Source organism: Nerophis lumbriciformis, linkage group LG02 (genome assembly GCF_033978685.3).
Source record: "Nerophis lumbriciformis linkage group LG02, RoL_Nlum_v2.1, whole genome shotgun sequence".
NCBI classification, from domain to species: Eukaryota; Metazoa; Chordata; class Actinopteri; order Syngnathiformes; family Syngnathidae; genus Nerophis; species Nerophis lumbriciformis.
The window spans coordinates 46,929,680-46,943,027 of NC_084549.2; the positions used below are offsets into that span (position 1 = coordinate 46,929,680).

General features: G+C 38.7%; 1 protein-coding gene across 2 annotated transcripts in view; it reads right to left on the reverse strand.

Annotated features, from left to right (window-relative positions):
- The window catches only part of ctu2 (cytosolic thiouridylase subunit 2 homolog (S. pombe)), a 59,866-nt gene that overhangs the window by 18,255 nt on the left and 28,263 nt on the right, over positions 1-13,348 (reverse strand). For both annotated transcript variants that reach the window (XM_061963687.1, XM_061963679.1), the window contains 7 exons: positions 8,502-8,740; positions 7,755-7,890; positions 7,561-7,692; positions 2,809-2,900; positions 2,625-2,722; positions 1,397-1,492; positions 793-865 (listed from right to left, as the gene is read on the reverse strand). In XM_061963687.1, coding sequence (XP_061819671.1) covers positions 793-865; positions 1,397-1,492; positions 2,625-2,722; positions 2,809-2,900; positions 7,561-7,692; positions 7,755-7,890; positions 8,502-8,740 — 866 coding nt within the window. The remainder of the gene's footprint in view (positions 1-792; positions 866-1,396; positions 1,493-2,624; positions 2,723-2,808; positions 2,901-7,560; positions 7,693-7,754; positions 7,891-8,501; positions 8,741-13,348) is intronic.

Sequence of the window (13,348 nt, forward strand, 5' to 3'; positions counted from 1 at the left end):
GACTGAACAAAAATGGCACCGAAAAGGAAATCATATCCTGCAGATTACAAGCTGGACGTAGTGAAATATGCAGCAGAGAACGGCAATCGAGCAGCAGAAAGAAAGGACATACCAGAGGCGACACCGGGAGGAAGATTTCATCGGATTTAGCGATCGGGAGTGACAGATTGTTTGGTAAACGTATAGCATGGGACTTCACAAAAATATTTGAGATTTATGCAAATATATGTTTATTAAACATAATGCTTTTTTAAACAGCTCCACAAAAAAGGGACACAAATATATTTTACACAGACACAACACACACTCTCTCAAACACAAACAGTGTAGTACCTGTGATTTGTGTGTGCGCGCTTTTAAGTGGAAGTGCCATTAGGTGTGACGTAAGCAGTAGCTGAGGAAGTTTGGATGAGTGAGCAGACTGAGAATGTTGAGCAGTGTTGATGTGTGTTGCCATTAAGTGTCACTTTTCTTTGTTTAATTCTGCGCTGTGTTTGTTCCCGCTTGTGGCTGCAGCATGGGTGAATTATTATTTTTTTGACTGGTGGGCCGACGGTCACACATGACGCACGCAAAATAATCGTGCATTGAAAAATTGTGCCATTATAGGAAATGAGTGTTAATTCATTATCGCGTTAACTTTGATAGCCTTAATTAGAAGCAGTCAAAATTAATTTGAAAAGCGATTGTAGTCATTCCATCATTTTAGTGTTTGCAGTAAATTTACTTTTAGTAGTATGACGTACACAATGGACCTCACTGTTTGATTGAGATAAACAATTGAAAGCATACCTTTGACCAGAAGAGCAGCTTCTGTCTTCAAAGGTTGTTGCACAACACTGTCCTGTGTCTTTGCAGCAGCTACCTGCAATGGAATAAACAATAACATTTCAATAAAACTATGTATTAATCAGGGATGTCAAATGATGAACATTTTTTTATAATTATAATTTTAACAAAATAAATGCTAAATGCTCTGTATTTATATAACACTTTACTATACCCGCAAGATACCCAAAGCTCTTTACATAATACATCACATTCACTCATTTACACACACATTCATCCTGATGGCGGAAGCTGCCATGCAAGGCGCTAACTACGACCCATCAGGCGCAAGGTGGGTGAAGTGTCTTTCCCAAGGACACAATGGCAGTGACTAGGATGGCGGAAACTTGATTCGAACCAGGAACCCTTAAGTTGCTGGAACATCCACTCTATCATCTGAGCCACGTCACGATTATTATGATTCATCAGCATTTGCAACCATGTGTAAAATATTCGCATTTTCACCGTATTGTACTAACAGAAAGACAGAACAGACTATAAAACATATAATATACCTGAGTTTTCTCTTAAGTATGTTGCTAAACAACCATAAAAAAGTGTAATGTACCTGGATTTTGTCTTGGAAAGCAACTGTTAGCGCCAACAGATTTGTTCTGAGAGAGGTGATCTGACAGAATCGTGGCCTGGAAGGCTGAAGCTGCCTCTAAATAGAGTGAGAGAAAGTTGAAGTAAGGATCAAGAATATTAATTTATTCATCTTCCTGTTACAGATTACTGATTTTGATAGCATTCTAAAAGGAATATGGTCCAACAAACAACAAAACAGAGAGAGTGCACTACTTCTGCATCTCGGAAGTGAGGTTTGAAATACAGTACAACCTTAATGTTAGAAAACTGCAAAATTTGACCAAAAATATAACAAACCTCTCAGAAAAATAGAGCAGCATCATGCATGTCCAAACCAAACCACACTCCAAGACTCCCAGTACATACTTAAGACTTCCAATTCCACCAAGTCTCAACTGAATACACCTTCGGCGTTAGCGTGTTCACTTTTTCAGTTTGGGCATTCGGTTGTCTCCTTTTGTACACACATCCCTCTCAAGGGTGCTCAGTAGAAAATGGTGACGTCAATAAAGTGTGTGACTATGGATGAAACCAGCCAGCATCTTCCATCTAACTCACGACACGTCTCCAATTCTTTTTATTTATTTCTTATTTTTTATAAATTATCAAGTATTTTGGAATAACACAAATCCTGACATTTTAGCATTAGATCTATAGATCTATCCAAAAATTATACATGTATTCATGTTCAATCACAAAACATAAACATTACATCTCATATCAAATATATAATATAAATCAATCAATTAGCATGTTAGGTGTGTGTGAATTTTATAGCAATATAAATTGTTGTTTGTGTTTATGTTGCACACAAACCTACTTGAGTGACCGATCGGAAGCCAGAGTTGACAGCCACTGACGTATACAGTATGTGTCAATGTATTATATAAATACCTAGTGATTATTTCAAATTTACACATTTTTGAGTGGATTAATATTGGCCTGTGGATTAATGGATTGCTTAGAGAACGGTCCAGTTGATGAAGAGCGCCGAAGTGGCGGTCGTGAGTTAAGTGAAGTTCACTTCAAACTGACACTAACTCTTATGAGTGTGTTTACCCATAACTTTGGAGACTACCGATAGCAGTATCATTAGTCCAGAATCATAACGGTCTTCCTGGACCACCCCAATTAGTAACCGGTACACGGTATACATCCCTACACAAGAGTGCACCATGTAATCAATGAAATAATATATGAAAACTTACCAAATGCAGTATCGAGAGAACACATACAGAGCAGACATCTTTCACAATGGTCCACAGAAGATGAATTCTTACAAGCTGTTTGCAGCTTTTCACTTGTTCTTCAGGATAGAGCAAGATCCATCAATTTGACAGTGTACTAGGCATATTTTCAATCATTACAAAAATCAACATCAACACTACTAACCTGTAGATGGTGCTGACAGTAGAAGGAAAATCTACTTGCAGTTTATTGACAAAGCTCTCTGTCAAATGCTGGAGACTGGACTTTTCTTTTGACTGTCAGACAAGATGCAGTGCATTAGCAGATGTATGCATATTATATGTGCTTATATACTGAACAAAAATATAAACGCAACACTGATTTTGCTCCCAAGTTTCAAGTTCAAGTTCAAGTTCTAAAACTTTTACTATATACACAAAATACCTATTCCTCTCAAATATTTTTCACAAATCTGTCTAAATTTGTGTTAGTGAGCACTTCTTTGTCAAGATAATCCATCCTACCTCACAGGTGTGGCATATCAAGATGCTGATTAAGCAGCATGATTATTGTACAAGTGTGCCTTAGGCTGCCCACGATAAAAGGCCACCCAAATGTGCATTATGCTTTATTGGGAATCTGGGGGGTCAGAAAAGCAGTCGGTATCTTGTGTGACCACCATTTTCCTCACACAGTGCAACACATCTCCTTCGCATAGAGTTGATCAGGTTGTTAATTGTGGCCTGTGGAATGTTGGTCCACTCCCCTTCAATGGCTGTGCGAACTTGCTGGATATGGGCAGGAACTGGAACACGCTGTCGTATATGCCAATCCACAACATCCCAAACATGCTGAATGGGTGACATGTCCGTTGAGTATGCTGGCCATGCAAGAACTGGGATGTTTTCAGCTTCCAGGAATTGTGTACAGAACCTTGCAACATGGGGCCGTGCATTGTGATGCTGCAACATGAGGTGATGGTCTCGGGTGAATGGCATAACAATGGGCCTCAGGATCTCGTCACAGTATCTCTGTGCATTCAAAATGCCATCAATAAAATGTTCTTGCGTTCGTTGTCCATAACATATGCCTGCCCATACCATAACCCCACCCCCACCATGCGCCACTCGATTCACAACGTTGACATCAGCAAACCACTCTCCCACAAATGCTGTCTGCAAGCTGCCCTGAACAGTGAAAACCAGGATTCATCCATGAAGAGAACACCTCTCCAACATGCCAGACGCCATCAAATGTGAGCATTTGCCCACTCAAGTCGGTTATGACGACAAACTGCAGTCAGGTCAAGATCCCGAAGAGAACGACAAGCATGCAGATGAGCTTCCCTCAGACAGTTTCTCATAATTTGTGTAGAAATTATTTCGTTATGCAAACCAATTGTTGCAGCAGCTGTTTGGGTGGCTGGTCTCAGAAGATCATGGAGATGCACCTGCTGGATGTGAAGGTCCTAGGCTGGTGTGGTTACACGTGGTCTGCGATTGTGGGGGCGGTTCTATGTACTGCCAAATTATTATGTGGGCTCTGTACCGAGGATGTCGTTGTGGCTTGTGCAGCCCTTTGAGACACTTGTGATTTAGGGCTATATAAAAAAACATTGACTGATTGATTGATTGAAATTCTCTGAAACGCCTTTTGGAAGAGAAATTAACATTCAGTTCACAGGCAACAGCTCTGGTGGACATTCCTGCAGTCAGCATGCCAACTGAACGCTCCATCGAAACTTGTGACAAGTGGCATTGTGCTGTGTGATAAAACAGCACATTTCAGAGTGGCTTTTTATTCTGACCAGCCTAATGCACACCTGTGCAATAATCATGCTGTTTATTCAGCATCTTGACATGCGAGGTGGGATGGATTATATTTTCAAAGCAGAAATGGTCATTGGGCGATTATATGATTGTGCTCAATGATCGCGATTCATTTGAGTTTGATCACGGTGATCAGCTGTTACCATAATTACCTCGATCAAACATTGCGGAAATGTCTGTTAAAATATAGTTAACAGTAGAGAAGCATTGGTGCCCTGTATAATCCTGCATGGACAATCCGCCTTTATTGACTGTTGTCGTGTCTGTGAATGTGTGTATGTTTGTGTACGTGTCATGTGAATGTGTTTGTGTCCATGTACTGTATGTGCGCGACTGTCCCTGTCCACCGTCGCGAAAGTCAATGTTCAATTAGCATTCCCCCTTACACAGCTGGAGGTGGAGCCCCGAAGACCAAAATAAAGACATATGACTAACACTAGCATACAAATTGAAACACAACATTTAAAAAAACAAAACAGCAACTTCAGTGACAGACTTTAGTCTCACTGACTGCTTGTTGTAGTGTGTGCAGTAATCCTGCCCTGACTGGGATCTTGCAGGCAGGCACAGGATGTCTGATGGTCCCAACTCAGAGAACAAACACACTAATAATACATTTAGGAAAAAAAGACATTTTATATTTAAATGTTTTAATTAGACTTTTTATGCGTTTGTTCTGAACTAAAAAACTCTGCAGACACATTTTGTTCAAATCATTTTTAAGTTTGTGGATGAAAACATTTAGTTCCCGTAATAATCATTAAACATGTTTTATGTGTTGGTACACATTATTTTACAGTATCTCAAACGCAAACTGCACTTTAAAGTATTTTCATTACATATAAGATACAAAATTTTAGTTTTAAAAAACTCCAACGTCCTGATGACCACTTGCCCTTTGCCAAAGCACTGGTGAGAAGCACTCATGTACACAAGTAATTAAAGAATACAAACAATTTACCATTTGAAATTGTTGTTTAGTGAATGTTAACTTACATGTCTGTGATGAGAAGCAAAATAACAAAAAAAACTTTTGAGAGGAAAAAATGTTGGGGAAAAAAAAAAATCTACTGTGGCCTTAAAACCGAGGTATGTTGTGTGGGTTACCTGAACCGTTGCACCTCTTGTAAACACAATCATAGATATGGACAAAATGACAGTTGTCAGCATAAATAACCTTGATCAAACATGGCGGAAATTAATTTTACAAGATACTGCAGTAATAAAGAGTAGGGTTGCAACGGTACTCTGTATAATCCTGCACGGGACAATCCAACTTTATTAAAAAAAAATAAAAATGGTTGTATTATTCGAGATCGATTGATATGAATTTATTAATTTTTTTGCCATATCGCCAAGCCCTAACTGATGGTTCTGCCATTAGAAACCTATTGTCAGTTATAGCTTCAGCGAGTCTAAATAAAATTTCAAAATGCGAAAAGAAGAAATAGGAGTGAGACACAAACGTCATTAGTTTATTGCAAACAAGCATTAAAGTGAAATATGCTGTTCATCAGCTGATCAAAAGTTTAATGCTCCAAAAACCCCAAGCATATTTTATTTTAATGCTTGTTTGCAATAAATTCTTTTTTTCCCAAATATTTTTTTATTGTCTCAGTCTCATTTTACCTTTTTGCATTTTGAAGGTCAACTTAGAACCTTCCTAACATCCAACAGTGCAAAATGTAAATCTTTGCAATTTTTCAACTAGTCTTAAAATTTTGATCAGGACTCCATCCAGGAGGCATTGTTTCCGATGGTGCCAAGGTAAATCCAAACCCTGAACAACATTACTAAACTTTTGGGACCGCTTTGCGTTCCCGGTGAAATTTGTAAAACAAGGCTTTCCAAAGTGCAACCCGTTGACATTTTTAAAAGTTTTATGTTGTTGTTCCCTCACTCGCAAACAAGACCCCAAGATACTTTAACTTCTCCACTTGAGGCAGAGCTTCACTCCCAAACCAAGGGGTGCAGTTCACCTTTTTCCGACTGAGAACCATGGCCTCAGATTTGGAGGTGCCGATCCTTATCCCAGCAGCTTCACACTCATGACCAAAATACAGACGACCGTAACATCAACCGTGCACCAAGGGACCCGTATCCATGCACCTCTAAAAAGACACGCCAAAATAATGAGACATATGTCCTATATATATACTGTGAGCAGTACAATAAATGTGTTCCTTTGAATTTTTTCATTTGTTTACACTTTATGATTGCACTCTACAATGGCAGATTTATTTTAGTTAGCCCTTTGTCTTTTGTAAAAAAATTTTATTATTAAGGAATTATTTTTATAGTTTCATTTTGAAATGAAAGCCAAGTTCACATACTGTTTGTTTAAAATAGAAAGTGCAATAAAGAATGTTTTAATTAACAGTAAATAATCGTGATTAATAATCGTGATTAATGAAAATAATTGAGATTATTATTTTGGCCATAATCATGCAGCCCTACACAGACAGACTGGTGCAGCATCTGCAGTGATGTAGTCACTGTACCGGTCTGTTGTGGTGAAGAAGGAGCTGAGCCAGAGGTACCGGTCAGTCTACGTTCCTACCATCACCTATGGTCACGTGCTTTGGGTATTGACAGAAAGGACAATGTCGCAAATACAAGCGACCGAAATGGCTTTCCTCCGCAGGATGTCTGGGATCACCCTCAGAGATAGGGTGAGGAGCTCTATCATCCAGGAGAGACTCAGAGTAGAGCCGCTGCTCCTTCACGTCGAGAGGAGCCAGCTGTGATGGCTCGGGCATCTACTACAGATGCATCATCGACGCCTCCCTGGTGAGGTGTTTCGGGCATGTCCAGCCAGGAGGAGGCCTCAGGGCAGACCTACGTTGGAGAGACTATGTCTCACAGCTGGCCTGGGAAGGCCTCTGTGTCCCCCATGTGGAACTAGAGGAGGTGGCCGGGGACAGGTAAGTCTGGGCATCTCTGCTTAAACAGCTGCCCCCGCGACCCGGAATAGCGACGAAAATGGATGGATGGATGGATGGGCTATGTTGTTGTAAGTCATAGTCCTTGCTTTCATCGTTTGCCTTATGCACAATATTTTCTGTTTTTTAATAACATTATAATAATTATTATTATTATGATTATCATTATTATTAAAATAGCTTACCTTAGTGTGCAGGTTTGGTGTAAAGACGGAAGGCACATGAAACAGATGGTTATAGTAGGCAATTTCTTTAGCACTGTAGTCCCTCATTGGCCGCACTGATATAACGTCACCATAGCGACAGTCTGAGAAACCCTGACAAAATACAATAATTTATAATGATTCATATCTAAAATTAAATAAAAACATGTACAAACCGTGTCTTGAGCGAGGTGTGCTCCTCTGCCCTGTGATATACTACTAAGAAGTTTAACAGCCAGTCTGGTGCAGCTGTCTCCCAACATCACTTTACTGTATCCTTCACAACGAGCTGTGTGCACCAGAACACGTTGTCTGTAAAGGAACACACAAAGGTATACTTGTACAATTATGTTACAGTAGTTGATACTAGTTGACCATTTTACTGCATCTTCCATGAGAGCATAAGAACTATGCATGCTACAAATTAAAAAAATGTTCAATGCTGTGCTTTGCCATTAAAAAAAATATTTGTGGCAAATGGCTGACAGACGCCAAGATTTACGAGGGGGTGACTATAAAATGAAATTTCCTTCAAGAAAATGTCAATGAAAAATATGAGTTTTAAAAGAATGCAGTTTTACAACTTTGATCCAAGCATGAACTTTTAACTATTGAACTTCTTTTTCAAATTGAAACTAAAAGTACAAATGATAAAAGTTACATTAGAATTAGATAAACCTTGCTGCTGGAGTACAAGGCAGCATATCCCAAGTGCTATTCCATCGCATCTTACTGTCCATGGCTGACTAGTGCAATGGCACAGGTAGCTGCTTTTACTTGATGACTACAGTACTACTTTTTACATTTTGATTACCGGTAATTCAGTGGTGTGAAACTTTAAAAACTCTGCTATTGTCTAAATAGTTATTGAGTGAAGAATATCAAAATAAATAATCTGGGGTGTTACTGCATATACAACAGACCTCAACATGCTCATTAGATCTTCTCTGGCTGTCAGAGTCTTAGCAGAGTCCATCAGCTGACGTAAGGAGTGTGTTTGGGACTCCAGAACAAACGGCTGTGATGTTCCAACCTCCTTCTCAGATGTTACATTGCTGCTGACATCATTACGGATGAAGTGATCCACAGCTGCTTTGTAAGCGCTAGCTGGTTGTGGTGAAGACGGACCCAATACCACGACTGAACTGGTGATGTCAAGAACCTGAAAAGTGAGAAGATTAATTATCCAATTATGCTAAACAAAAATACAGTGTATCTGGAAAGCATTCACATTATTTTACAGTCTTATTCCAAAAAGGAATACATTAATTTGTGTCCCAAAATTCTACAGACAATACCCCATGACAATGTAAAAATATTTTTTTCTACTATTTTTTTTTTAGCAAATTTATTAAAAAAGAAAATCACATGTAGATAAGTATTTACAGCAATCGCTCAATACATTGTTGATGCAGCTTTGGCAGCAATTACAGCCTCAAGTCTGTTTAAATACAATGGCACACCTATCTTTGGGTAGTTTTTGCCCATTCCTCTTTGCAACACCTCTCAAGCTCATTCCGGTTTGATGAGATGTGTTGGTTTCATTCCAGGATTTCCCTGTACATTGCTGCATTAATTTTCCCTTTACCCTGATTAGTTTTTGTCGCTGAAAAACATCCCCACAACATGTTGCTTCACTGTAGGGATGGTCTTGACCTGATGATGAGCGATGCCTGGTTTCCTCCAAACATGATGCCTGTCATTCAGGCCAAAGAGTTCAATCTTTGTCTAATCAGACCAGAGAATTTTGTTTGTCATGGTCTGAGAGTCTTTCAGGTGCATTTTTGCAAACGTTTTAATAAGAAATAGCTTCCGTCTGGCCACTATACCATACAGGCTTGATTGGTGGATTGCTGCAGAGATGGTTGTCTTTCTGGAAGGTTCTACATCTCTCCAGAAGAATGCTGTAGCTCTGACAGAGTTACCATCAGGTTCTTGGTCACCTCCCTGATTAGACTAAAATTAATTCAGCAATGTACAGAGACATCCTGGATGAAAACCAGTGCTTCCCATCCAAACTGATGGCGTTTGAAAGGTCCTACAAAGAGGAATGGGCAAAACTGCCTGAAGATAGATGTGGAAAGCTTGTGGCATCGTGTTCAAAAAGACTTGAGAATGTAATTGCTGCCAAATGTGAATCAACAATGTATTGAGCAAAGGCTGTGAATACTTACGTACATGTGATTTTTATTTTTTATTAAATTAGCTTTTTTTTTTGCCTGTAGCGAAGAAAATCCAATACAAACATGTCCGCGGTCTAGAAGTTTTTTGTTATCTGTGCGAGCAATGTTAAGTTTGCATCCTGCAACACATGCCACGAGAAAATACCCCGTGGAGGAAGGCTTGTTAAAAACTTGAACACAACCATTTTATTACGGCATTTTTCGATGTATGGTGAGTTCTCGAGGCTCACAGCATAGATTTAAAAGAAGCCGGTGGGAGCAGCTAATGCTAAAAGGAAGCCAACTCAGCAAACAGCCACCCTTATGAGCACGATAGCCAGAAGGCTAAGCAAATTTCAAAGAAATATATGGAATACGGGGGCGGCATGGCGTAGTGGGTAGAGCGGCCGTGGCAGAAACCTGAGGGTTGCAGGTTCGCTCCCCGCCTCTTAACGTCCAAATTGCTGCCGTTGTGTCCTTGGGCAGGACACTTCACCCTTGCCCCCGGTGCCGCTCACACTGGTGAATGAATGATGAATGATAGGTGGTGGTCGGAAGGGCCGTAGGCGCAAACTGGCAGCCACGCTTCCGTCAGTCTACCCCAGGGCAGCTGTGGCTGCGAAAGTAGCTTACCACCAGGTGTGAATGAATGATGGGTTCTCACTTCTCTGTGAAGCGCTTCGAGTGTCTAGAAAAGCGCTGTATAAATCTAATCCATTTATTATTATTATTATTATTATATTATTACATAGGGTTAGCCTTTCTCGGTGGTGGAAGACACCGGATTTCTCAGACTGCTCTCTCAATTGGAGCTCTGCTACCGAGACGGAAATATTAACGGACGTAGCCCTGCTTTAGCTCCACCAGGCAGTGTACTTTCACATTGAAAGTTTCCTTTAAGTACCTGTAAGGTGGAAAACAAGTTGCCTCTATATGAAACTATCATATAAATCTGATGTATGACACCGAAAAACTTACAAAGTTTGCGAGTAAAAACATATGATCAAAACAGTATCAGTCTCACGGAGATCCCCTAGCCATTTCGAGAGATAATGAGTGAGCCAGACACGTCATCGCATGACGTAGAGGTAGGAACCGCAGATCCCTTCATTACCAACAACAATGCAAATCATGCAGACTTTGTGGAAGCCAATAATGATTACTTTGGGAAAAATGATGATCCAGAAACTTATATTGTTTATCCTAAATATAAGGAGGATGGGCTTTTAAAAGCTTCGCTAAACAGATCCAGCTTTAGTGAATCACTAAGCATCATGTAGCTGTATTGCTAAGTGCTAAAAAAAGAAAAATACAAACTACGAACATAATAAAACGATAGCTTACTGTACAATGTCTACTCTTACTTCGATGACGACTGATAGGATGTCCATATCTTCCCATTTATATGAAAAATTAATCATGATGCACACAAAGTGTTAACAAGGAAAAGTCTCCCTGCAGACACTGTCTTCGGTTGTGTGTTTGTCTCCATCTACAAGTATGAATTGAATGTCACAGATGAACAACTTCTAGACTAATGGCTAAATCCTCCTAATATCCAGGTGAGAGGCAAGATTTATAATCTAGAATAACCGACGAGCTAAGACGCGATGATGCAGGAGCAGCAGGACATTGTTGCCGGCTCACAGTAAACACAGCAGAGGGCTACTTTGCTGTGTGTTATCAATCTGCTGCTAAAAGATAGTTAGTCTGCGTTAGCGCTTATAATAACAACATCGCTAATATTTGGTTAATATTCAGGTCACGATATGTACAGTATATAGAGCAGGGTTCCCCGACCTTTTGTCCACCAGGGAGCGGTTTAATGTATGCATTATTTTCACGGACCGGCTTTCTACATGTGGCAGATAAAAACAGCAATAAATTAGCCTTAGGCTACAATCTGGCACATTAACATTTTATATGTCCATTAATGTGCATTGTCCCATGTACTATAACAAATGAGTTGTAATAGAATATTAACAAGCTTATTGGTCTGTTTAGTGGAACAGGTGAAAGTTAAGTCGGAGAAAATGCTGTAGTTTATAAATGAATTATTGCTACTGTGCGGCCCGGTAGAAAATGCATCACGGATCGGTGGTTGGGGACCACTGATATAGAGTATTGTTGGCGAGTTTTGGATGGTTATTTAAAGGGTTTCGGGGCGAAATAGTGAGCCCCCATTGACGACATTGTTAGCAGACTTTTTATGTATTTATTTATTTATGATTTTGAATGCATAAAAAAAGAAAAACAAACACACATGTTCATGTCTTATATGAGGATTGTGAATGATAGACAGCACATCTCTCGCAAATGTTTGCGTATTTCCAGTATGACTAATCTGATACTATGGTCAGAGTGCAGAAGTGTTACTCCAGTGACGTCAATCTACGGAAATTACCGGAGACGTTCGGAGCGAAATATTACAAATGGCTGCATGAATTACAAACAGCCAAAATTATGCACAAAACAAACCCTAACCTACCACCCAAGAATGTAGACAAATTATTCTCAACAAAAGAGGAGAATACAACCTCAGACAAAAATCTTATTTGAAGCAGTTGTTCGCACATACAACATTTGAAGGGGAACTGCACTTTTTTTTTTTAGAATTTTGCCTATCGTTCACAATCATTACGAGAGACAAAAACACACTTCTTTTTTTAAGATTCTAAAAAAAACTACTTGCAAAATGTACCTAAAGAGAGTCACCATTGTAGCCTTCTAAAACAACTTCTCAACCCTCTTTGAACATTTTATATACACGCTGCAAGTATATATATATATATATATATACACACATACATACATACATACATACATATATATATATATATATATATATTAAGGCTGCAGCTAATGATTATTTTTCTATCGATTAATCTATAGATTATTTTTTTTTTTCGATTAATCGGTTAATCTATAGATTATTTTTTTCGATTAATCTATAGATTATTTTTCCTTTTACCGATTATTTTTTTTATTTAAAATGAAGATGAAAAAATAAATGTAGGCCAGTTTTTTCAAAAGGCATGGCTTTTATTTACAAAAAAAAAAAAAGTATGGCCACTCAGTCAACATTGACAACAACATGACAAAATATTCTGTAACAATGTAAACATTTATAACTTTTAACATTTAACAAAATTAAAAGTAGCTTATTTGCTTTTTAATGTGCAAATATAAAAGTAAACATCCAGTGCAAATCTTAATATTCTGCAATAGAATAAGCATTTCAAAAGTAAAAGTATTGCTTATTTTGCTTTGTGCAAAAATAAAGATAAACATCCAAGACAAAAAAGTGCAAAACGGAAATATTCTGTAACAATAGTGTAAACATTTCAACAAAAGTAAAAGTATTGCTTATTTTGCTTAATAACACAACAATGATAGTATGATTAAAGTGAAAGTTAATTGTTCGTTTGTACATAGTATATGTAACTGTTGATATTGTAAAAGGTATTTGCACAACTAATTAACGTTAGCGTTAAAGAGGAGCGCGTCTTTGTAAACACTGAACAGGCACGCCAAACGCGCCTCTCAGAGCGAAACGGTGCTTTAGTTTATGAATTTACAACGCAGATACAAATGACACATTCATGTTT